The sequence below is a fragment of the Erinaceus europaeus genome, chromosome 1, assembly GCF_950295315.1.
Source record: "Erinaceus europaeus chromosome 1, mEriEur2.1, whole genome shotgun sequence".
Classification (NCBI taxonomy): Eukaryota; Metazoa; Chordata; class Mammalia; order Eulipotyphla; family Erinaceidae; genus Erinaceus; species Erinaceus europaeus.
The window spans coordinates 104,607,673-104,635,125 of record NC_080162.1 but is presented as its reverse complement, the minus strand read 5'-3'; the positions used below and the strand labels follow the sequence as shown (position 1 = coordinate 104,635,125).

The 27,453-nt window shown below is 39.5% G+C and overlaps 1 protein-coding gene across 3 annotated transcripts in view; it reads right to left on the bottom strand.

The window, feature by feature from the left end:
- Positions 1-27,453, bottom strand: part of PLCE1 (phospholipase C epsilon 1) — a 447,646-nt gene that overhangs the window by 209,235 nt on the left and 210,958 nt on the right. For all 3 annotated transcript variants that reach the window (XM_060192220.1, XM_007535620.3, XM_060192230.1), the window contains one exon: positions 9,039-9,355. In XM_060192220.1, the coding sequence (XP_060048203.1) occupies positions 9,039-9,355 (317 nt within the window). The remainder of the gene's footprint in view (positions 1-9,038; positions 9,356-27,453) is intronic.

Genomic DNA, 27,453 nt, shown 5'->3' with positions numbered 1-27,453 from the left:
ATCAACGAAAGTAAATGTTGGTTCTTAGAATGAGTGAACAAAATCGACAAACCTTTAGCCAGACTCACAAAACAAAAAAGGGAGAAGACCCAAATAAATCGGATAGTAAATGAAAGAGGAGATATCACAACAGACACCGCAGAAATTCAACATATCATGCGAGGCTTCTATGAACAACTATATGCCACCAAGCTAGAGAACCTGGAAGAAATGGACGATTTCCTAGATACCTACCAACTTCCAAAACTAAGTAAAGAGAAAGTAGATAACATCAACAGGCCCATCACAGCTAATGAAATTGAAACAGTTATCAAAAAATCTCCCCAAAAATAAAAGTCTTGGACCAGATGGTTTTACAAATGAATTCTACAAAACCTTCAAAGAAGAACTAATACCTCTACTTTTAAAAGTCTTCCAGAAGATTGAAGACACTGGAATACTCCCTGCCAGCTTCTATGAAGCCAACATCACTCTGATACCAAAAGCAGACAGGGACACAACCAAAAAAGAAAACTACAGACCAATATCTCTGATGAACATAGATGCTAAAATACTGAACAAAATTCTAGCCAACCGGATACAGCAGTATATTAAAAAGATTGTGCATCATGACCAAGTGGGGTTTATCCCAGGCATGCAAGATTGGTTTAATATACATAAATCAATCAATGTGATCTACCACATCAGCAAAAGCAAGACCAAAAACCACATGGTCATATCAATAGATGCAGAGAAAGCCTTTGACAAAATACAACATCCCTTTATGATCAAAACACTACAAAAAATGGGAATAGATGGAAAATTCCTGAATATAGTGGAGTCTATATATAGCAAACCTACAGCCAACATCATACTCAATGGTGAAAAACTAGAAGCATTTGCACTCAGATCAGGTACTAGACAGGGCTGCCCACTATCACCATAACTATTCAACATAGTGTTAGAAGTTCTTGCCATAGCAATCAGGAAGGAGCAAGGAATTAAAGGGATACAGATAGGAAGAGAAGAAGTCAAACTCTCCCTATTTGCAGATGACATGATAGTATACACAGAAAAACCTAAGGAAGCTTTTGGAAATCATCAGGCAATACAGTAAGGTGTCAGGCTATAAAATTAACATTCAAAAGTCAGTGGCATTCCTCTATGCAAACACTAAGTTAGAAGAAATTGAAATCCAGAAATCAATTCCTTTTACTATAGCAACTAAAACAATAAAATATCTAGGAGTAAACCTAACCAAAGAAGTGAAAGACTTGTATACTGAAAATTATGAGTCACTACTCAAGGAAATTGAAAAAGACACAAAGAAGTGGAAAGATACTCCATGTTCATGGGTTGGTAGAAATAACACCATCAAAATGAATATACTACCCAGAGACATATACAAATTTAATGCTATCCCCATCAAGATCCCAAGCACATTTTTTAGGAGAATAGAAAAAATGCTACAAATATTTATCTGGAACCAGAAAAGACCTAGAATTGCCAAAACAATCTTGAGAAAAAAAGAACAGAACTGGAGTCATCACACTCCCAGATCTCAAATTGTATTATAGGGCCATTGTCATCAAAACTCCTTGGTACTGGAACATGAATAGACATACTGACCAGTGGAATAGAATTGAGAGCTCAGAAGTGAGCCTCCACACGTACGGACATCTAATCTTTGACAAAGGTGCCCAGACTATTAAATGGGGAAAGCAGAGAATCTTCAACAAATGATGTTGGAAAGAATGGGTTGAAACATGCAGAAGAATGAAACTGAACCACTCTGTTTCACCAAATACAAAAGTAAATTCCAAGTGGATCAAGGACTTGGAATGTTAGACCACAAACTATGAGATACTTAGAGGAAAATACTGGCAGAACTCTTTTCTGCATAAATTTTGAAGACATCTTAATGAAATGAATCCAACAAAGAAGACTAAGGCAAGTCTAAGCCTATAGGACTACATCAAATTAAAACGCTTGTTCCAGGACTGGGAGAAATATAGGCTCTATAGTGGAGATGTGAGGTTCTTGCTGTCTTAGTGTTCAAAAAGACAATGGATAGTTAATGTTATCATCACATTATTTGGTAATTGGGTTAACTTTGAAAAGTCCTTTTGTTAGGGTTTGCTGTATAGAACCCAGTATCTTGTAAATAGCTGTGCCACTGGTTGCCTCTGGTCTACTTGGTCTAGGCTTTTGCAAGAGTCTGCATATTAAATACACAGCCTATATATTAAGAAAACTCAGTCTGTGTTTTAAAAACTTCGAGACATACAATTAATTTTTCCCCTCATATTAATTAACTAGTGATTAATATGACTACACTTTACTAGGAGTGTACATAAACACCATTCCCACCACAAAAAGACTGTGTCCCATCCCACCCACCCACCCCCATCCCACACTGGCCCAGGAAGCTGCATGTCTACCCCTCACCACAGGGTTTTTACTTTGGTGCCCTACTTTCAATTTAGTCAGATCCTGCTTTTAGTTTCCCTTTCAGATCTTCTTACTCAACTTCTGTTGATGAGTGGGATCATCCCATACTCATCTTTATCTTTCTGACTTAGCTCACTTAACATAATTCCTTCTAGCTCTGTCCAAGATGGGTCAGAGAAAGTGGGTTCATTGTTCTTGATAGCTGTGTAGTATTCCATTGTGTATATATACCACAGCTTTCTCAGCCACTCATCTGTTGTTGGGCACCTGGGTTGCTTCCAGGTTTTAGCTATTATGAATTGTGCTGCTATGAACATAGGAGTACACACCTCTTTTTGGTTGGGTGTTATGGAGTCCTTGGGGTATAACCCCAGGAGAGGAATTACTGGATCATATGGAAGGTCCATGTCTAGCCTTCTGAGAGTTTTCTAGACTGCTCTCCACAGAGGCTGGACCAATCTACATTCCCACTAGCAATTCAAAAGGGTTCCTCTGTCCCCACATCCTCTCCAGCATTTGTTGCTGTTGTCCTTTTTGATGTATGCCATTCTTACAGGAGTGAGGTGGTATCTCAGTGTTGTCTTAATTTGCATTTCTCTGACAATCAGTGACCTAGAGCAATTTTTCATATGTTTGTTAGCCTTTTGAATCTCCTCTGAAGTGAATGTTTTGTTCATGTCCTCTGCCCATTTTTGGATGGGGTCATTTGCTTTTTTGGTGCTAAGTTTGCTGAGCTCTTTATATATTTTGGTGATTAGTTTCTTGTCTGATGTATGGCATGTGAAGATCTTCTCCCATTCTGTGAGAGGTCTCTTTGTTTGTTTAATAGTTTCTTTGGATGTGCAGAAGCTTTTCAATTTGATGTAGACCCATTGGTTTGTTTCTGCTTTAGTCTTTCTTGCAATTGGGTTTATTTCATCAAAGATGTCCTTGAGGTGTAGGTGGGAAAGTGTTTTACCAATGTTTTCCTCTACCTTAGGATAGGGCCCACTTTCCCACATGCCTCTCCCAATCCATATCAAATAATATTGCATCAGCCAATTGCAACCTAATCAACGCAACGATTGCCACCTCAACATGCTTCAGCTCAGACTGTGTCCAGAGACTTCAGGTGTGGAATGGCAACCCTTCAGCTTCATTACTCAGGTGAGACCTTTCCTTTCATAGCATTCTTGAATTCCATCCCAGGTTGATCACTTTCTAACAAAGTCCCAAAACCTAGATATACACCAGGTTCTGTGAGAGAGAGCATATGTTCACACATATCCATAAACAAGTGCAAAATATATACCTGAAAGCAGAAGTACACTAAAGTTTGCAGTGAGTACCCCCCCAACACTTCCTATCCACTATTCCAACCTTTGGGTCCATGATTGCACAACAATTTGTTTGGCTTTGTATGTTAACTCTCTTTTCAGCCACCAGGTTTCAGATGCCATCAGGATGCCGGCCAGGCTTCCCGGGACTGAAGACCCCACCAATGTGTCCTGGAGCTCTGCTTCCCCAGAGACCTACCCTACTAGGGAAAGAGAGAGGCAGACTGGGAGTATGGACCAACCAGTCAACGTCCATGTTCATTGGGGAAGCAATTACAGAAGCCAGACCTTCTACCTTCTGCAACCCATGACCCTGGGTCCATGGGAAAGATATCAGGGGAGGGGATAGGATATGGAGATTGGGTGGTGGGAATTGTGTGGAGTTGTACCCCTTCTACCCTATGGTTTTGTTAATTTATCCTTTCTTAAATAAAAAATAAATTAAAAAAGAAAATAAAGAAAGAAAAAAATAAAAAAACAAAAAGCTTCTTCACAGCAAAAGAAACCACTACCCAAACCAAGAGACCCCTCACAGAATGGGAGAAGATCTTTACATGCCATACATCAGACAAGAGTTTAATAACCAACATATATAAAGATCTTGCCAAACTCAACAGCAAGAAAACAAATAACCCCACCCAAAAGTGGTGGGAGGACATGGACAGAATATTCACCACAGAAGAGATCCAGAAGGCCGAGAAACACATGAAGAAATGCTCCAAGTCTCTGATTGTCAGAGAAATGCAAATAAAGACAACAATGAGATACCACTTCACTCCTGTGAGAATGTCATACATCAGAAAAGATAACAGCAGCAAATACTAGAGAGGGTATGGGGTCAAAGGAAGCCTCCTACACTGCTGTTGGGAATGTCAATTGTTCCAACCTCTGTGGAGACCAGTCTGGAGAACTCTCAGAAGGCTAGAAATGGACCTACCCTATGATCCTGCAATTCCTCTCCTGGGGATATATCCTAAGGAACCCAACATATCCATCCAAAAAGATCTGTGTACACATATGTTCTTGGCAGCACAATTTGTAATAGCCAAAACCTGGAAGCAACCCAGAAGTTCAACAACAGATGAGTGGCTGAGCAAGTTGTGGTATATATACACAATGGAATACTACTCAGCTGTAAAAAATGGTGACTTCACTGTTTTCAGCCGATATTGGATGGACCTTGAAAAATTCATGTTAAGTGAAATAAGTCAGAAACAGAAGGATGAATATGGGATGATCTCACTCTCAGGCAGAAGTTGAAAAACAAGATCAGAAGAGAAAACACAAGTAGAACCTGAACTGGAGTTGGTGTATTGCACCAAAGTAAAAGACTCTGGGGTGGGTGGATAGGGAGAATACAGATCAAAGAAAGATGACAGAGGACGTAGTGGGGGTTGTATTGTTATATGGGAAACTGGGGAATGTTATGCATGTACAAACTATTGTATTTACTGTTGAATGTAAAACATTAATTCCCCAATAAAAAGAATAAAAATAAATAAATAAATAAATAAAATGGTGTTTACTGAATTTCACCATGGTGGGTGTTTTTTTTTTAATATTTTATTTATTTACTTATTATTGGATAGAGACAGAGAGGAATTGAGAGGGGGAAGACAGAGAGGGAGAGAGACAGAGAGAGACACCTGCAGCCCTGCTTCACCACTCATGAAGCTTTCCTCCTGCAGGTGAAGAGCAAGGGCTTGAACCTGGGTCCTTGTGCACTGTAATGTCAGCACTTAACCAGGTGCACCACCACTTGGCTTCCTTGTGGGTATTTTTTGTTTGTCTGTTTTGGTAATTGATAAATATTTTGTGGAGAGATATTTTGAAACTATGCAAATATCTTGTTTCTCACCCCATTTTTGTCTCATAATTTTAATATTTATCTGTGTTACTGCTTGTAACAGTTTATTACTGTGTTGTTGTAATTTCCTTCATTCTTTTTTCTCTCACTTCTTCTACATTTATCAATTGGAATTCTCCCATACTTAAGAGCTAAAAATCACTTCTTGTTTATATATATCAGTGTGAAATCATGAATACTGGTTTTCTTCAGTGGATCATAATCTATAGTACCAGTATTTACTTTGCTGCTTAAACTCTACCTTCTTCATCTGTAGATCAGGGACAATGACAACTGCCTGATGCAACTGTCATAAAGACAAAACAGGACTAAACATTTGAAAATGTCCAGTCCAGAACACTTAATTTTTAAATAAATAAGGTAGACCTTTTCCTTCCTTTTCATTATGGAAAATAAAGCCATACTAATTTTGAAGAAAAGTCACTCCAAATAGTGGAAACTTTGAATTTAAGAACACCCTCTTAATGTAATACAGCTTTTCTTTAAAAATAAATGTATATATTTACTAAGAGTAGATAGGTAGAACCAGAGTGTCACTCTGGTATATTCAGTGCCCAAAACTCAGAACGTTACACTTGCAAATCATGTACGTGATCATAATTATTTCCAGGGTCACCTTTTCTACCCTTAGGTACATAAAGCAACTAATATTACGTTATTGTGGTTATCTAAAGGAGACCATTTTTAATTTTCAAGGCCTAAATAAGCCTGATTTTTCTATCAGTATCTCCATAATTTGTATGAAAATAGATACCTGAGAATAACTGAAAACAAACTGTTCTCTCAAGTAGCTTAAGTGTTTTCCCAGAAATCTTGTTTATGTTCTAAAGTTGCTTAGCTAAACTATTTCCATGTCGCCACTTACTTGGAAGTACTAAAAATCACCGATTCACCTTTGATTCCCAATTTTATGACAATTAATCTAAGTTTCTTCACCAAGAATTAACTTAAAATTAGATTATAAAAACTTAGGTAACCTCACACCTATGGAAATCTAATTTTTGATAAAGGGGCCCAAAATATTAAATAGAGGAAGAAGGTTCTCTTCAATAAATGGTGCTGGGAATACTGGATTGAAACATGCAAAAGAATGAAACTGAACCACTTTATCCCACCAGAAACAAAAATCAACTCCAAATGGATCAAGGACCTGGATGTTAGACCAGAAACTATCAAATACTTAGAGGAAAATATTGGCAGAACTCTTTCCCACCTAAACCTCAGAGACATCTTTGATCAGACAAACTCAATTGCAAGGAAGACTGAAACAAAAACAAATCAATGGGACTACATTAAATTGAAAATCTTCTGCACAGAAAAAGAAACCATTAAGCAAACAAAGAGACCCCTCACAGAATGAGACATCTTCACATGGCATACATCAGACAAGAGACTAATAACCAAAATATATAAAGAGCTCAGCAAGCTTAGCAACAAAAAAGCAAATGACCCCATCCCAAAATGGGCAGAGGATATGAACAGAACATTCATTACAGAAGAGATCCAAAAGGCTAACACATGAAAAATTGCTCCATGTCACTGACTGTCAGAGAAATGCAAATAAAGACAACACTGAGATACCATCTCACCCCTGTGAGAATGGCATACATCAAAAAGGACAGCAGCAATAAATGCTGGAGAGGCTGTGGGGACAGAGGAACTCTTCTGCACTGCTGGTGGGAATATAAACTGGTCCAGCCTCTGTGGAGAGCAGTCTGGAAAACTCTCACAAGGCTAGATCAGATCAAGTTGATGGGGTTTATAGTCAACAATATTTATACACTTTTCCCATATTTGGGAGCTACTCTCTTCCTTGATCCAGCTTTCTGGTCCTTTTTCCAGCCGTGACATCATCTCCTCAGACAATAATTTGGATCCACCTGTTTATCAGAGGTCAGGCTCAGGCAAAATCTAGTAAAGCCATGGGCCCTTTTGAATATACCTAAAATAGACCTACTAGCTATTTCCAAAACAGAGACCCCGAATCTTCATCTGCACTATTCCAGGCTTTAGGTTCATGATTAGTCAACAATTTGTCTGGCTTTATATGTTAACTCTTTTTTCAGCCACCAGGTTCCAGGTTCTACCATAATGTCAACCAGACTTCCCTGGGCAGACGACCCCACCAGTGTGTCCTGGAGCCCTGCTTCCCCAAAGCCCTGCCCCACTAGGGAAAGAGAGAGACAGGCTGGGAGTATGGATCGACCTGTCAACACCCATATTCAGTGGGGAAGCAATTACAGAAGCCAGACCTTCCACCTTCTACACCCTATAATGACCCTGGGTCCATACTCCCAGAGAGATAAAGAACAGGAAAGCTATCAGGGGAGAGAATGGGATACAGAGTTCTGGTGGGAATTGTACCCCTCTTATCCTATTGTCTTGTCGGTGTTTCCATTTTATGAATAAAAATTTTAAAAAAGGAAAAAATAGATAAATCCCTTTTAACTTCAGATGGAGGTTAAAATGATAACAACAAGGAGAAGGATAGGGCAGGGTTGTAAATATATTTCAGTAAGTAGATCTAGAAGTTTAAAATATTCTTGACCAATAGTAAAAGCCAATGGGGATCAATTTACTAGAATTTTCATTTTTCATGTTTTTTTTTCCCCATGTCTTGAATTTAGACACTCGCAGTGAAGCAGGTCTGCATGTATCTATCTCTCTCGCTCTGTTTTTTAAAAATAGAATTAATAATGATACACAAGTCTGCTGGATAAGAGGGTTACAATTCCACACAGTTCCCACCACCAGAGTTCTGCACCCCATCCCCTGTATTGGAAGCTTTCCTATTCTTTATCCTTCTGGGAGTATGGACCCAGGATCATTATGGGGTGCAGAAGGTGGAAGGTCTGGCTTCTGTAATTGCTTCTCCTCTGGACATGGAAATTGGCAGGTTGATCTCTCTCTCTCTCTCTCTTTTTAATCTTTTATTTATTACTGGATAAAGACAGAGTAATTGAGAGGAGAGGGAAAGACAGAGAGAGAAAAAGAGACAGAGAGACACCTACAGCCCTGCTTCACCACTTGTGAAGCTTTCTCACTGCAGGTGGGGACCTTGGGCTTGAACCTGTGTGCTTGCACACTGTTATGTGTGCACTTAACCAGGTGCCCGCTTCTACACGTGGCCCCTTCTCTCTACCTCTTTGTCTCCTCCTCCTCTCTCAGTTTCTCTCTGTCCTATCCAATAAAGTAGAAAAAAGTAGCCACTAGGAGCTGTGGATTCATAGTGCTGGCAACAAGCCCCAGTGATAATACCAGAGGCAAAATAAATAAATAAATAGAAAGAAAGAAAATAGTGAAAAAACAGGGCAGGGGAGGCTGCTCAGCAATTGTATCATGTGTGTGTGAGGTCCTGGGTTCATTCCCTAGTGCAACATTGAAGAAATAAAGATAAATCCAATCCTGCCTAAGTGGCTTCTTACCTCATTAAATCTCATCACAAGATCTTCAAGGGCATTGTTTTCTGCATTCTGGGAGGTAAGTATTGATGCTGAGATGGATGCTTGGAGGCAGGGCAGGGACTTCTGACATTCTGGATTGCCCAAGTCCCGAGTCAAAAAGCAAAGGTAGTCAACTGGCAAGACTCGTCGGTAAATATTCTGTTCCTGCTCCATCAGGATACTGGCAACTTCCTCTGGAAACTGGATGAGGGGCTGCAGATCAATAAGTTCCTTGCTGATCCCAGCTGCACTTGAAGGGAGGGCACTGGAATTGGCCATAGAGGTGCCCAGTTGACGTTCTAAAATAAAACACCAAATTCAGTTATATCAAGGAAAACCTTGGTATCCCCTTTAACAAATTCTAACTTGAGAGCCACTCAAACTCTTTAAAGTTTTTTTTTTTTTTTCAAACCAAAATTGCCATTTGCTTAATAGTTGTATGCTACCTTTATTATTGTGGAGATCTTTGTACTATTTATTGTACCTTTGGGAGAAGGTTCATAGAAAGGGAGAGGAGGAAGACTCACTTTTCCACTTTCAGAAGAAGCATTGATTTTTGGTACTGCTCCCTAACTAGATCACTATGACAGTTTACAAAGTAGCAGAGTAGTGAAAGATACATTTGCTTCCTCACCTTCTATCAGAATGAAGAGAAAGGAGGGTATGTATGGTTACAGCCATTTTGGAAAAGGAAAAAGGCTGTAAGGGATGAGGCATGTATATGTATAAGTATACTGTGTAGAAGACCAAAGGACCTCTGCACACAAGGTTTCAAGATTTTGGTCTGCTCTGCCAACATTCCATATTCAAATACTGATTTGACAGAGACCTACTTGTAGGCGTGCAGTGACTAAAACCTCTATAAAATTAAGGAAGAAGCAGAAGATAGGTCTAAAGTCTTATTCATGATCTATAACTGGTAGTAAGAAGGGGGCAACAGAGTAAGTATGGCAAGTGCTTTAGAGGGAAATACCAAAGTATTGTAGGTTCAATATTCTTTTGGCATAAATTTACCTTATTAATGAGAAAGAGAAGGAGAAAAAAACAGAGCATTACTCTAGCATATATGTTAGTGGGCACTGAACTTAGAACCCTGTGCTTGGGCTGGGTGATGGTACACCTAATTAAGCACACATGTTACCATGTGCAAGAACCTAGGTTCAAGCCCTCCGGTTTCCACCTGCAAGGAGGAAGCTTCTTATTCCTTATCTCCCCTTCCTTATCAATTTCTCTCTGTCCTATCAAATAAAAGAAAGAGGGAAAAAGAAAAAGTTACTAGGAGCAATGTATTAGTCATACAGATGTGGAGTCCCAGTGATAACTCTAGTGGCAATAAAAAACAAATACTAAGGAAAAGAAAAAGCAACCAAAATCCTATGCTTAAGGGTTCAACACTGAGGTACTTCCTGGGCACCAATTCACTTTAGTTTGATCCTCTGTCAATCAGTTGCTTGTTTTTCTACTTATAACTCACTTAGTAACTTAAGCATTCATCCATTTAAAAATATTTCAGGGAGTCGGGCGGTAGTGCAGCGGGTTAAGCGCATGTGGCACAAAGCGCAAGAAGGAACAGCATAACGATCCCGGTTCGAGCCTCCCACCTACAGGGGAGTTGCTTCACAAGCGGTAAAGCAGGTCTGCAGGTGTCTGTCTTTCTCTCTCCTTCTCTGTCTTCCTCTCCTCTCTCCATTTCTCTCTGTCCTATCCAACAATGACAACATTAATAACAATAACAATAAAACAACTAGGGCAACAGAAGGGAAAATAAATGAATATTTGAAAATTACTAAAAAAAAGTTAAAAATATTTCAAAATTCAGGGCTTCATAGTGACACACCTGGCTGAGCACTCATGTTACCACATGCAAGGATCTAGGTTCAAGCCCCTACTCTCTAGCAGGGGGCTAGGGGAAAGCTTTATGAGCAGTGGAGCAATGCTGCAGTTGTCTTTTTGTCTCCTTCTCCACTCTCAATTTCTATCTGTCCTGTCAAATAAAAAAGAATTTAAAAAAAGGAAAAAAGTGGCTTCTGGGAGTGGTGGATTTGTCATGTAGGCATTGAAACTTCAGCAATAACCCTGGTGACAAAAAGAAAAAAGAAAAAAAAAAACCCTTTCAAAACCCATGAGTCCTACAACAGAATTCCAATAGTATGATCCATTTTATGATCATGTTGAAGGAAATGCCATAATTCTCTTCTTGGAAATTCACTGTTAAGGGTTCTAAGATGCTTGCAGTACAGAAGTTCACTTACATATTTTAGCTCAATGTTTCTCCAGAGCCATACTTTATATTACACCTCTGTGCCATTCTGTGTGACTAGCATTCTCCTGAACCACTTCAGAAAGTTCTTCCCAGAAGGTCAAGTTGCTCTTGATCTTTATGCAGTTCATATCTTTCCCTTCCCGTAGTTCCTCCCTAGTTAACCTTCCTTAACATTTCTTATTTTTAAAAGTTTGTATTAGTGATTTAATAATGGGTTATAAGATTCAAGATTATAGGAGTATAGGTTCACACTGCAACCACTACCAAAGTTCTGTGCCCCTATCTCCTCTCCCCTCCCATAGTTCTCACAGTCAGAGAGGCAGCTTGGCTATTATTATTATTATTATTTACAAGTTATCATGCTTTATATAATATTCCATATATGAGTGAAATTGTTCAGTAGTTGCCTTTCACACTTAACTTCTGCTCATGCAAGAGGTACCACATTATGTCTGCCCAGATATATTTTTTTACATTATTTCTCTTTTTCCCCATCTCTTTCCATCCCCTCTCCTCCCCTCCCCTCCCCTTTCATTTCCTTTCCTTTCCACCAGAGCATAGTTCAGTTCTGGCTTATTGTGTTGCTGGGTATTGAACCTGGGACCCCTGAACCTCATGCATGAACATGCGTTGCATAAACCACTGTGATATCTTCCTAGCCCTCACACTTCTGACTTCTTAAAAGACCCTTTGGCAAAATAAAAGCCACCAGCCTTCTAACAGCACAGCGCTACTTATCAGCAACTACCATTTGGACTATGGCAAAGTTCGTAAGGATGACTTCTACAACATTCACATCTTGTCTTCCTAGACTTTAAAAAAAATCTCAAGAGACCAGTATACTTTCCTGATGGCTCTTTTGATTACTACCAGGCCACTTCATCTCCTGTAGCCCTAGTCATGGAGTCCTGGGATCACCACACAGACATGATGGTCCTATACCTCTAACAGATCCCTCTCTCTAAGGTCACTGGTCATATCCATCAGGAACAACATAATGGACCCCTTTATGGGCCCCTACAGGACCTTGCCCTCAATGTGGATCAACAATGGTAGGGACTGCCCCATTATCTGAAGGGAGGTTGGACCAAAATATTCTACCACTAGAAGAAGATGGGTCTGGAAATGGGTGCACCCTAGAATGCTCCTAGCTATTATCATAGAATCTGAGCTCAGACCTACAGGGATTCAGCTGTTACACACGCTCCCACACAGAATATAGGCCCCTGATCAAATCAATGGGATTTACAGTTAACAATATTTATATACTGTTACTTTTATATATTTACTTTTCCCATATTTGGGAGCTACTCTCTGCCCTGATACAGCTTCTAGTCCTATTTCCAACACTGAGAACATCTCCCCAGACAATACCTTTGGTCCACCTGCATGTTAGCTGTAGGGAGCAGGCAAAAATTAGTAAAGTCATGGGCTCCTTGGAATATAGCTAAAATAAACCAACCAGTTTTTTCCAAAATGGAGACCCCAAATCTCATCTGTTATATTCTTGCCTTTAAGTTCCTGATTATTAAACAATTTGTTCTGCTTTATATCTTTAAGCTTTTCCAGACCTCAAGTTGTAGGCGCTACGATGATGCCAAACTGACTGCCCTGAGCAGATGACCTTACCAACGTACTCTGGACCCCCACCTCTCCAGAGTCCTACCCCACCAGGGAAAGATAGAGACAGTCTGGGAGTGTGGACCCACCTGCCAGTGCCCATGCCAGTGGAGAAGCAATTACAGAAGCCAGACCTTCCACCTTCTACACCCCATAATTATCCTGGGTCTATGCTCCCAGAGAGACAAAGAATAGGAAAGCTTTCAAGGGAGGGGATGGGATACAGAACTCTGGTGGTGCGAACTGTGTGGAGTTGTACCCCTCTTATCCTATGGTCTTGCCGATTATATATATATATTTGCCTCTAGGATTATGATGGGGCTCGGTGCCTGCACCATGAATCCACTGCACCTGAAGGGCACTTTTTCCCATATTTTGTTACCCTTGTTACAGCCCTTGTTGTTGTCGTTATTGTTATTGTTGCCATTGATGTTGTTGCATAGGACGGAGAGAAATCGAGAGAGAAGGGGAGACGGCGGGGGGGGGGCGGAGACAAAGACAGACAGCTGCAGACCTGCCTCATCACCTGCAGGTGGGAAGTTCGGGACTCAAATGAGGATCCTTACACCAGTCCTTGTGCTTTGTGCCATGTGCGCCTAACCTGCTGCACTATCGCTCCACCCCCAGTCAATATTTTTTATTTTATAAATAAATTTTAAAAAATCTTGATTACAAGGGTCTGGGTGGTGCTGGGCATAGTTGAGCACACATGTTACAATACATAAGGATCTGGGATCAAGCCCCTGATCCCCACCTGCAGGGGGAAAACTTTTTGAGTGGTGAAGCGGTGCTGCAGGTGTCTCTCTTTATCTCTTTATCTCTGTCTCTCCCTTTCCTCTTGATTTCTGGCTGTCTCTAGCTAATAGATAAAGATTATATACATATGTGTGTGTGTACATAAGTGTATATATATGTACATATATATATATTTAAATCTTGATTACAGAAAACTTTGGAACCATCACTCTTAAATACCTCTTTTTCCCTTCTACCTCTATTCAGCCTTTTCTATCTTCAGTGGACTTACAGTTCTTTAGCCTTGGTTCACTGGTGTGGTGAACATTTTAACATGGCATCAATAATGCTCAAATTTCCCTCATAAGCCACCTTGATTTTCTACCATATGTACTTCTTAATCTTAGACTAACTCAACTGCCATTCCTGACCTCTGGGCTGCTATGAAAACTATTCTACTTAGTGCTGGGCCCTCTGCCCAACATGCTATCTACTGTTAGTCAACTAATTAAAATAGAGTAGGTGCTCATATCTAGATCATGTGACTGCATTCTAAAACTTGTTGAACAGTTTGGAAAGTAACTGTATTTCCTATAAGCTGAATCAAAATGTGGCCAGATGACAGAAGTAGACTGTAATTTGAGTGCTGATTGTTCATGTACAGTAGAATTAGCCATTTACAGAAAGTCTTCCCAGCAATAAACTATAAGATATAATTAAAAAGTATAGCACTCTAGGAAGGAAATAAAAGTAACTTCTATTATTCTTGATAAGTTCTTCTCATAATCTCCTCCTGAACCTTGCCCCAACTCTCACCTATAAGTTATCACATACCTTCCCTTGCAACTCAAGTAACCCTGATGGATGAAGAATCAGAAACTTTACAGACACAGATCTTTCCTCATTATTTGTGAAGCAGAATTTATAAAATATATTGGAAGTTATATCTTTTCCTTCTTGTGAAAAAATTTTAAATATTTATTTATTTATTCCCTTTTGTTGCCCTTGTTTTATTGTTGTAGTTTTTATTGTTGTTGTTATTGATGTCATCATTGTTGGATAAGACAGACAGAAATGGAGAGAGGAGGGGAAGACAGAGAGGGGGAGAGAAAGATAGACTCCTGTGGACCTGCTTCACCGCTTGTGAAGTGACTCCCCCTCAGGTGGGGAACTGGGGGCTTGAACTGGGATCCTTATGCGGGTCCTTGTGCTTTGTGCCACCTGCACTTAACCTGTTGCACTACCGCCTGACTCCCCTTGTGAATTTTTTAAAGAAAAATTCTGGTAAATAAAAGTGCTTATCCACTTCATTTAATACCTACTAACCTCAATTTCTTATTTCTTGTATATAATCATCAGTAATTTACATGGATTAGTTTAAGAGACAGATATTAGTACTATGCTATCCTTGTATAGAAATGATAGTGATGTCATAATATTTTAGATAGGTTATTATTACTGTTCTATACATTGTGTTTCCCAAGATGTGTTACACTGAATTTATGAAAAGAAAGAAAAAAATGTTTTTTTTTTTTTGGTTAATTGAAACATACAAAATGAATCTAAGTTAAATTAGTCCTACTTCCCTTGCCCCATTAAATTTTTTAATTAGTGATTTAATATTGATTTATAAAATTATAAGGTAACAGGCAATATAGTCCCATACCTTTCCCACCACCAGAGTTCTGTGTCTCCATTCCCTTCATTAAAAAGTACATTAGTTCTCCCAACATCACAGTTGTGAGTTAACTATTATTTCTATAACTATCTATCTCTATTTATATATATTTGCCCATTCTTTCTAAGGTCCTGCTTTCTCTTCCTTTCTAAGTCACAACTACTTACTTCTGAGTGTCCTTCCTTTTTAATTTAATTTAATTTTTTCTCCCCTCTTCTCTCTCCGGGTTCTGATGGAATTGGAATTCAGAGCCCTTCGGTCATCTTCCCCTAACATTTCTCCCCTTCTGGGAGTCTGAACCAAAATTCTTTATGTGGTGCAGAAGGTGGAAGGTCTGGCTTCTGTAATAGCTTCTCTGCTGGACATGAGCATTGCCCTTGTATCATTTTAACTGCAGGATTTCTCAGAGTCTCTAGCAGCCCACAATAGCTTTCCTCAAGCTTGTTCTTTGTCTTTATGTCATTTACACACATTTGGTGCTTCTCAGGAAGGGGACAGGGCCTATGATGTGTGTGAAATTAGTTTTCCAGGAAGCTTAGCCTGTCATGTTGCTGGAATCCTCTATAAAGACTAAAGGGTGAACAAAACTGATTTATTTAGGACACTTAAAGCTATTCCCAATAGTTGGAATTCTAGTTTACTTACTAGAAGAGTAGATTCATCACTATTGAAAATGAGGAAGGAAGCTTTAGCTTCCAAAGGCACTAGAGAACAAGGGTATCTTCTGAAGGAATAAAGGCAAATTGGGGACCAAAACATACATGTCAAGAAATTTTGCCCTTGGTTTTTGGGTCTCTGGGTAGATCTTCTGCACAACCACTCAACCTTGAGGGAGAAGTATTTCCTTGGGTGTTGCTATGAGAAGTACCCCTTCTGTCATTTCCACAGAATCTTCTCATCTATTGCCTTCCTTTCTTTCTGGAGACCAGAAAGACCACAATTTTGTTTAATAACTTCATTCTCAGGGGATGTCCAAAGAGTGAAACTCAGAAACATCCAGAAAATTTTTCCAAAGTTGATGAGATTTTTTTTTTCCTTGATAATCATTCACACATTATCCTAGGGTGCTGTGTTTTTGGGAAACTGTACTCCCTTCTTGCCAAATTCCAACTCCTCCCTCAGGGTTAACACTTGTTTAAAAATGTTGGTTTAGGTCCAAAGCCATGGAAAAACTTATGTTTGGGTTCTATCCCAACAGAATCTGCCACTCTTATGTGGTCTTTAAAAATGATGTTTTAGGGAGTTGGGCGGTAGTGCAGCAGGTGGCACAAAGCACAAGGACTGGTGTAAAGATCCCAGTTCAAGCCCCTGGCTCCCCACCTGCAGAGGAGTCGCTTCACAAGTGGTGAAGCAGGTCCACAGGTGTCTATCTTTCTCTCCCCCTCTCTGTCATCCTCTCCTCTCTCCATTTCTCTCTGTCCTATCTAACAACGATGACATCAATAACAACAACAATAATAACTACAACAATAAAAAAAAAAGGGCAACAAAAGGGAAAATAAATAAAAAATTTTAAAAAATTAAAAAGATGTTTTTAAATGGGAAATATCACTATATTATCACATTACTTACGTGTCTTATGTGCATCATAGGAAATCAACATATGTGGGCTATCTGATTATGAGATGTGTCACCCCCTTCATCATTAGGGTTGATTCAGCTGATCTGCCTGGCTAGGTGGGTGTCCCCTTCCTCCCTCACCCTTTTTGTTTGTCCCTTACAAAGTGCTGCATGCTCTGTTAAAGAGGACAAACTTCATCAAAGAAAGACAGACTTGACTGTCTTGGTCAAGGGAACATGTGTAGATGTGCTTCCCTGCTAGGACCTCCAAACAAGTTCTCAATGTCCATTCCTCTCTCCTGAGCCTCAGGAGACAATCTAAAGACCAAACAAATAATCTATTGCATCATATCAGAAAATTATGACAGGTAGGCATTAATAGTCTTATTTATTTTAGAACACATGTTTCCAGTTGCTAAGTGACTTGCCCAAGATTCCAGCTTGTGACAGGTCAGCCTTGGAAATGGCAACATCTAAGAAAAAAACAAAAACTAAACAAAACAAAAAACCAAAGCAGAAACTCATGGCTTCTAGCCCCATTCTTTGCACTATCTATCTCAAGCTGAGCCTGAGTATCTTGGGTGTGTTCAGTGTCCAGAACAATTTATTATTCACCAGTACATGTGCATGGGTTTAAAAAAGGCTAAGTACAAAAAGAGAAGGATGATCTCACTGATTAGTGGGTCTTAAGAAAGTAGGGACAAGGAGCGAGAGCACAAAGTGAAACATGGACTGTGGTGTATTGCACCAAAGCAAAGGACTCTGGGAAGGTGGGGGAGGGAGGACAGGAAGAAAACTTTGGGGCCTATTACATAAATTGTATGCATCTCAATGATTTCGCTGTAAAGCATTAGCCCCTTAATAAAAAAATAAACAAAGAAAGGCTAAGTAGATATTTACTTATTAATTTATTTTTGACATGACTCCACCTTTTTTGATGGCCTTTGTTTTTCTTTCTTCATTTCTTCATTGACTGAATGCTTACCATATGCTAGGTTAAGTTTCAGGTAGTACTGATACTGTCCAGATAGAATATCTTAATAAAGGACACAGATAATATAGTGTATATGTCATATTATATATAAAGAATATAAAAAGGGAAGGGGAGATTGAAATGTGCAATATTATTTAGTATATATTAACTAGAATGTTAGTTATTTCAACTTTTCTGCCAAGGTTTTGAAAATTTTAACATTGAGGATGCTCTTATAGTTGGCATAGCTTTCCTGATCTTTTTTTTTCAGTCTTAATAATAGTTACTCATGGAGCTCTTGCTTCTGTCTACTCATTAACCTTTTGCATCAGGTTTTAATGATTATAAGGCAAATATGATTATTATCATGCACAGGTCAAAAATGTTACATTTCATTCCATGACAGTCTGTTACTAAGAGATGGGGCCGGAACTAAAATTTATCTCTGACTTTATTTACCTTCTATTACTCTGAGCTTCTTGAGGAATTTTGTGTAGGGGAGATAAATAGCCTGTTGAGTTTGTGTACCACCTGTTTTTTTGAACACCGCCCCCCCACACACACACACACTTCATTTCATTTCTGAGTAGGAAGGAAGGGGGTTGGAGAGTTATATAAAGTAACACTTTATAGGAATCTGACTATAGTGAGAGATAAAACCAGGGGCTTGAGAGATAGATAGCACTGCATCATGATGATAGTTTACTTTTTATCCACCTGCCTGTCAAACATTTGGAGAATTACCCACATAGCTCTGTTTCTAAAGCATTATCATTCATTTTCATTTTCTGTGGGAATTGGTACAATAGATGCATGATTTCTTAGAAGGCAAGATAAGATTGTATTTTATTTTACTTTATTTTAAATTTTTATTAAAGTAACAATCATATATAATAATGTGTATATTCAGGGGTACAATTTTATACCTCTTCAAAATATGTCCTGCCACATCCATTAGCAAAGTGCCAGCATCCTTCCAGAACAGTTCAATGAACCCCTTCCACATTTTGGTGACCTCAGTTCTGTAGTCAGAGTTTACAGGCTTGTTTTCCTTTGACTTTTGTTCCTTTGCTATGTACTATGTTTCTTTATATTCCACAAATGAGTGAGATCACCAGGCATTTGTCTCTCTCTTGACTTATTTCACACAATATATCCTCCTGCAGTTCTATTCTTGTTGCATCCAAAGGTAATATTTCACTTTTTCTTATTGCGGAGTACTCTATTGTGTACACACACCACATCTTTTTTATTCACTCATTTGCTGTTAGGCATTTAAGTTATTTCTGTATCTTGTCTATTGTAAATAATGTTACAATGAATATAGGTGATTTTTCTTTTTTGGGTTAGGTGTGTGTGTGTATGTATTTGTGTATGTGCATCTTTTAGATAGATACCTAGAAGAATTGGTGGATCATGTGGTAGATATACTTTCTAATACATTGAGAAATATCCATACGGTAAAACATGCTTTAAACATGCTTGGTCATTGCACTAGTAATTCTACTTTAAGGATATGACTCAACAGATTTTTTTTTTTTTTTTGCAAAAAATATAGACAAAGTGAGGTAATTTTTTTAATGTACTGAAACTGGGAAATATATATTTGAGTTGTCACTGGAGCTTCACCCCTCCATGCCAACTGTTTCAGATAGAGACAGAGGCAGAGAGAAGAAAGACACTATAGCACCAAAACTTCCTTCAGTGAGGGAGGTACTGGGCTTGAATCTAGGTTGTGCCCATGAGAAAGCAAGAGCCCTATCCAAGTGAGCTATCTTGCTGGCCCTGAAACTGGAGATTTTTTTTTTTTTTTTTATAAATGTAGGTATGTGCTTCTTTCTTTTTTTTTTTTTTTTTTAAGATTTTTAAAAATATTTATTCATTTGTTTATTCCCTTTTGTTGCCCTTTTTTTTTTGTTGTAGTTATTATTGTTGTTGTTGGATAGGACAGAGAGAAATGGAGAGAGGAGGAGAAGACAGAGGGGGAGAGGAAGATAGACACCTGCAGACTTGCTTCACTGCCTGTGAAGCAACTCCTCTGCAGGTGGGGAGCCGGGGACTCGAACCGGGACCCTTCCACCGGTCCTTGTGCTTTGTGCCATATGTGCTTAACCCGCTGCGCTACCACCCAGCTCCCTTCTTTCTTTATTTGTCATCACTGGGACTTCACTGCTCCAGGCTGACTTTTTCAGATAGAATGATACAGAGAGAGGAAGAATGATACCACAGTATCATGGTCTCCCATAGTGCAGTGGGCATAGGGCTTGAACCTGGGTCCCATGCATGGAAAAGCAGGCTCCCTCCTCAGTGAACTATCTTTTGAAAGTGTACAACCCATTTTTTAAAAGTATTCAGAGCTGTACAGTTGTCATGACAATCAATTTTAGAACAATTTCATCACCTTCTACATATTTGGACTACTACTTCCACATGCTTTATCCCTCTCCCATAATATCAATACTTATGAATTAACCTACCTTCAGTCTCTATGGATCTGCTCATTTTGTACATCATATATGACTGAGTTGTAGACTCAGTTGTTTGGCCATTTGTAATAGTCAATGCTTCTTTCCATTATAATATTTTTAAATTTTATCTTATGAATTAATATTTTCTTTTTATGAATGAATATATTCTACTTTATTATAAACAAAAATTTTTGTTTATCTATTTGCTAGTAGGTAAACATTTGGATTGTTTCCACTTACTGTCCATCATGAATAATATTATAGTAAATGTATATATATATATTTATGTGTATGAACACATTTTTATTTCTCTTGGGCTAAGAATGAAATTGTTAGACCATACAATAGCTCTATGTTCCCCCCTTTTTTTTTTTGAGAAATTCTCAAGTTATTTTCCAGAGTGGCTATACCAATTTGCAATTTAATCAGTAACGCATGTAATTTCATCAGTAATGTCTCCATGTCCAGGTAAATATTTCTTTTCCATGACTTTAAAAATGTGTAGTTTGAAGACAGGGAGTGAGATATTTTCAACTTTTTTTCTCAGGACTGCTTTTGCTACTTGAGGTCATTTTTAGTTTCAAACAAATTTCATGATTTTTGGCTCTATTTCTCATTTCCACTTTTTTATATATATATAGTTTTATCTTAGTTTCCCAATGTCCAAAATCTTGGTGGTATTTACTATTTGTTTCTTCATGTTCTGTGCTGAGCTTATGTTCATTCAGTCCATAGTTATTTATGTTTTTATTTTTGCCTCCAGGTATATCTCTGGGGCTCAGTGCTTGTACCATGAACCCACTGCTCTGGGAGGCCATTTTTTTTGGATAGGACAGAGAGAAATTGAGAGAGAAGGGGATGATAGGGAGGGAGAGAGAAAGATAGACACTTGCAGACCTGCTTCACAGCTTGTAAAGCTACCCCCCTGCAGGTGGGGGGGCTGGGGGCTTGAACCTGAATTCTTGCACGGATCCTTGCATTTCATACTTTGTGCGCTTAACCCGGTGAGCTACCGCCCAACCCCCACTGTCCATAGTTATTTCAAGAACTAGTCCATCTTATCCAATTCTCACTACTTTTTCTCAACTCCCATCTGCATGAATATCTGTAACAGTCTAGCAGTCTTATAACTGTCCTATTCTGTAGGAGACCAAGAGAAATCCTCTCATCTTAAGGTTGAAGTTTAAAGCCCTGTGAGATAATGTGTATGATGACAGTGGAAGTGAGGGAAGAGTGGAGGCCAGTTTAATAAAATATGTAAAGAAAACATAGTGTATACATATCTGGGAGAGATCACACACTGAGTTCAGTTCCTTTGGGATTTGGTATAAACTGGTTAAAGAGCCTGAAAGAACAGCTGCCGGCCTCTCTCTGATCATTTGAGCAATAGAGACAAAGGATAAGCTGACACCTACAGCTGGACACGGACCACTGAGCTGTCCGGCATCTGGTATCTGTTATCCAGCTATAGGAATGCTGTCAGGCTTCACCACATAAACCTGGGCTGCAGGCATACCTATAAGTTTGGCTACTTTCATAAGTATGCTACCCATCAAATATACAGGGTAAAGGAAGAGCACTGGGGTCTGCATACATACAATGTGGGAGAGTGCTCAGGTTCATAGGCTCTGGCATGGATAAGACCAAGTTGAAATACCTGCTCATTTAAAAAAGAACAGAAGGGAAATGCAAAGCAGAGTTTGAGTTTGGAGTCCTAACTGATAGCCTCTGAGTCTCTTTCAGTCTTGACACTACCTCACCAACTTGTTCTGAGAATAACATGAGACATAGATAAAATACTCAGTAGCATGACTGGATCATTAATGGAAAGCCTGAATGTCTCCACATGAGCTCTGGGCAGGTTGTCACATGCACTGGAAATATGTTAATATTTACTTGTTTATAAGCACATGAAAGTTGGTATAAGGATAAAATAGACCCTCAGTGCACCTAAGATATGTCATATGGACCCTCTGCTTTGTTGAAGGTCCTGTTACTTCTGGTATGCTATTTCTTTCAGGATGACTTCCTTGTTGTCTACAGCTACAACTATAAATATAAATAATATAAGGAGATTATATTTTATGACAGCTGGTGGATCATATCTATTTACTCTAAATCTTTGCACTTGAAGGGATCAAATGGTTCACTCCTGGCCTTATGAAGGAACAATCATAAAACAAAACTCTCCTCTGATTACTCTGAGTGAGTCTTAGAGAGTTGTGGACCACTAGTTCTGGTCACCAAAACAGAACTCTCAAACATCTGTATTAATGGAAAAGATTTTCGTTATTTTAAAGTTGATCTTAAAACTGAATGAGATGGAGTTAAAGATGGAAGTCAGGAGATAACAGATTCAGGTTACATGATTCATAAATGGCATAGCTAAGACATGAAGCTGAGTTTTCTGAGAATTTTGTGGTTAAGATAATTCAACCTCTCATTCATGAGGTTTCAGGTGAGTTCTGATATTTCTGCTAGTTTGGGGATAATACTTTTATTTTGCAAGAAGGTTGGCACTGGTAAAACAGAATAGCTGATAGCATGTAATTCCTGATTGAAGAGATGGTAATTGTTATTACTTTGGTGTGTCTATTACTTTTACTGATTAAGCAGTATGTCATTCTCATCAATCAGGATCATGCACTGGCTTAGAAGTCAGTTTCCTGTGAACTTGATGGGTTCAGATTAATGCCCTTTGGCTCAAAGTTTGCTTCACACAAGGAAGGAAAAAGAAAATATAAACATTAGTTTTAATAACATTTTTAAAGAAATGCAGGGTTTTGGTTTGTTTTTCTTTTAAGTCCAAATTGATATAGTTTCAAAGAATGCTTAAAAAGTAAGTAAAATCGAGGGTCGGGCAGTGGCGCAGTGGGTTAAGCGTACGTGGCGCAAAGCGCAGGGACCGCCGTAAGGATCCCGGTTCGGGCCCCTGGCTCCCCACCTGCAGGGGAGTCGCTTCACGGGGGGTGAAGCAGGTCTGCAGGTGTCTATCTTTCTCTCCCCCTCTCTCTGTCTTCCCCTCCTCTCTCCATTTCTCTCTGTCCTATCTAACAACAAAAGCAACGTCAACAATGGCAATAATAACCGCAACGAGGCTGCAACAACTAGGGCAACAAAAAGGGGGGAAAATGGCCTGCAGGAGCGGTGGATTCATGGTGCAGGCACCGAACCCAGCAATAACCCTGGAGGAAAAAAAAAAAAAGTAAAATCACCAGAATTTATGTCCACATAAACACTATGTAGCAATTTTAGGTCCCATATACACAATACAAAGGTGTTCCTGGTAGCTCGCCTCTCAGCTTCTGGTGCTGTTTACAAAGTCTATAGCACTGTTGTTTGGACCTCCTACACCTTAAGCTGCTATATGTGACATTTGGCAGAGTGCCTGCTGCAGAGAAAAGTCCTGTAATTGTCACTAAACAAACAGACAGAGATTGATAAACACAGTGACACAACGCTGAGCCAAAGGGATCTAAAGGCACTTTATAGAGAGGTCAGGGGTCAGGCTCTTCTTCTTCTCCTTCTCCTCCTTCTTCTTCTCCTTTTGTGCCTACAGGGTTATTCCTGGGGCTCAGTGCCTGCACTACAAATCCACTGCTCCTGTGTCCATTTTTCTTAATTTTTTTTTGGATAGGACAGAGAAATTGAGAGATGAGGGCAAGATACAGAGGGAGAAAGATAGACACCTGCAGATCTACTTTGCTGCTTGTGAAGTTCCCCCCCTGAAGGTGGGGAGCAGGGGGGCTTGAACTGGAATCCTTGCATGGGTCTTTGTGCTCTGTACTATGTGTGCTTTAACTGCTACACAACCACCTGATCCCGAGGTCTGAAGTTTCAAGAAGGGACATGGTAATATGCCAGCAGACCTCCTCAGATAGCTAGGGCAATCTTTCCAAATTCAAGCATTGGGATCAGAAGCAAGGAAGCAAATAAGAATGGGAAGTCCTCTTTCTAGCCCTATTCTCAACTCTGACACTATCTTCCCAGACAATACTTTTAGTCCACCTGCATGTTAGCTATTGGGCTCAGGCAAAAATTATTAATTCTGGAACATTATGGCAGATATTATGGCGGATATCTTCGCCCACCCTGTCCAACGCTTGACGTCTCGTCACCCAATCTGGTCCCCTATGCCTACACTGAACTTCTCTGTTCCAGTCTCTTGGAAACAGAGTTGGCAGTCAGCTGAGGTAAAGAACAAACACCTCATCACAGACCCCTGCAAGCGTCAACCCGGCTTTGACCTAGCACGTTATGATTGGGCCCTCCTCAATCGCTATCGAACAGGCCATGGCCGGTGCGCCACTATGTTCCATCGCTGGGAAGCCAGAGACGATCCGAACTGCCCCTGCGGCTACAGACAGACTATGACCCACATAGTCAACGACTGCCACCTCTCCAGATTCAAAGGAGGTCTCGAAACTTTACATCAGGCTCAACCTGACGCTGTTGACTGGCTACGGAAGAAGGGCAAACGCTAGAAGAAGAAGATTATGGCAGAGGAGCATCTAGTGGGGGTTGTACCGTTATGTAGAAATGTTATGCATATACAAACTATTATATTTTACTGTTGGTTGTAAACCATTAATCTGCCAGTTAAAAAAAACCCTACCAATATATCCTGGAGCCCTGCTTGCCCAGAGCCCTGCCCCACTAGGGAAAGAGACAGGCTGGGAGTATGGATTGTCAACACCCATGTTCATGTGCCTTAGGTAAATAATGATTAAAAAAATTACTAACATCATGGACCTCATGGAACATACCTAAAATAGATTTCCTAGCTTGTTCCCACATGAAGACCCCTAGTTTCATCTGCTTTATTCCTACCTTTGGGTTCTTGTTTATTAAACATTTTGTCCTGCTTTATATCTTACCACTGTTCAGCCACCAAGTTGCAGATGCTACTATCATGCCATTCTGACCTCCCTGGGCAAAGGACCTCACCAATGTGTCCCAGAATCTTACCTCTCCAGGGAAACTAACTAGGGAAAGAAAGAAACAGGCTAGGGTATGGATCCACTTGCCAATGTCCATGTCCAGTGGAGAAGCATTTACAGAAGCCAGACTTTCTACCTTCTGCACCTCATAAAGAACTTTGGTCCATACTCCTAGAGAGGGATAAAGAATAGGCATCCTTCCAGTGGAGGGGATGGGACATGGAACCCTGGTGGTGGGAACTGTGTGGAATTGTACATCTGTTATTTTATGATCTTGTTAATCATTATTAAATCACTAATAAAAAATTCTTTAAAAAGGAATGGAAAGTCCTACAAATGGAATCCACTGGCAAGGTTATTCATGGACCCCCCCCCCCTTTTAAAATATAAATTAAGTAGTAAATCTGTGCTTTGTTGAACATGCTTGCTTTCTATATCCTTTAGTTCTCTGTCCCTATCCATTACCCTTTCTTTACCTTATTCCATCTGCTTCTCCCCCCATCCTTCCTTCCATTCTTACTCTTCTAAAAGGGATAGTTTGCATTAGATATTCCAACTTTCTCATAATTAATCCTGGAAAAAAAAGAAAAGTGGTTTAGCTATACTTTATCCAACTCAGACACTTTCTGTGTCAGCTCAGAAAGCAAGAAGTCTCTCCAGGTAGGTGAGGTTCTGTCCCTGCCTCATGCAGTTTGGAATCATGAGAGAAGAAATCAACTCTGGACAGAAGAAATCAACTCTGATGACAATAGGCAGGAAGAGCTCCTGTCTGGATTCTCTCCTGATGTTAATCTTGACACCAGTAGCTCCAGGGGCCCTCCACACCAGGGGGCTCTTTCAGCTCCAGTTCTCACAGTTGCCTTCACGTTTCCTTCCTTCAGCCAAGCCTGATCTCTTGTGAGAACTATCCCTTGACTAACCTTTTGTTCTTGTTGTTTTTGGCATATTATCTCTGCTCCATTTTCCATACTTTTATGCCACTGTGCTAATCACTTTATATTTATTAAATTCATTTAACTCATCACAATTTTTCTAAGGCAAGTGTCTGTATTTTTCCCATTTTTTTACTGGCAAGATGTAGGCAAGATTAACATTTAGGTTATACATTTGGGGCAGATTACATAATCTGTTTTATGCAGTAGATCTGGGATTTAGAGCTTGCTCGGTTCTGGGCAGAGCTCATGACAAGACATGTACTCTATCTACTAAATGAGTTACCTCATTGGATATTATTACTAATTTTTTTTGAGATTGTGTTTGCCAATAATTTATTTGATGCAGGTTCATTGTGGGGCGTATACTTTACAATAGAAAATATAAAAGCCAGTTGCACACAGTACAATGCCTCTAAATAGGTCAATAAAGAAGTAACATTCCATACTACTCTGCAATTTAAAAAGATGATATTGTACCCTTTGGAACAAAACAGATGGAACTGGAGGTGATTATGCTAAGTGAAGTAAGAGGTAAAGGACAACTGCCAGATAGTTTAGCTCATATGTGGAATACAGGAAATTAAACACACAGAATTACAAAAGAGAACCCAAACTGTCTCTCAGGCTTTGTGAGAACTACTGTGATTATGGAGAACGCATAGGACCTTCAGAAAGAGCAAACATGAGTTCGGAGATGGCTTAATGGGTAGAGCACATTTTTTGCCATACATGAAACCCCTGGTGCAAGTCGTTGTGGAAACAACAAAGAGAGCAGCAGGGGAAGCTCCTTGGATGATTTAATAATATGATGCATGTTTTCTGTCTATCTCTCTAAATAAAAAACTTGGGGCCAAAAAAGCCACTTATGGGCCTCACACATAAGTAAGGCCCTGAGTTTACTTCCTGGTTCTACTTTAAAAATAAAAGAGTAGTACATAATGGGGCAGAGTGGTAGTGCACCTGTTACCATGTGCAAGGATCCAGGCTTGAGCCCCTGGCCTCCCACCTGTGGGGGATGCTGAGTGGAGAAACAGGTCTGCAAGTGTCTATCTTTCTGTTTTCCTCTCTATCCCCCTCCCCTCTCAACTTCTCTCTGTCCTATCAAATTAAGTAGAAAGTTAAAAAAAAAAAAAAAAGAAGGGGGAATGGACACAGAGCAGTGGATTCATAGTGCTGACACTGAGTCTCAGCTAATCCTGTTGGCAAAAAATAAAATAAAAATAAA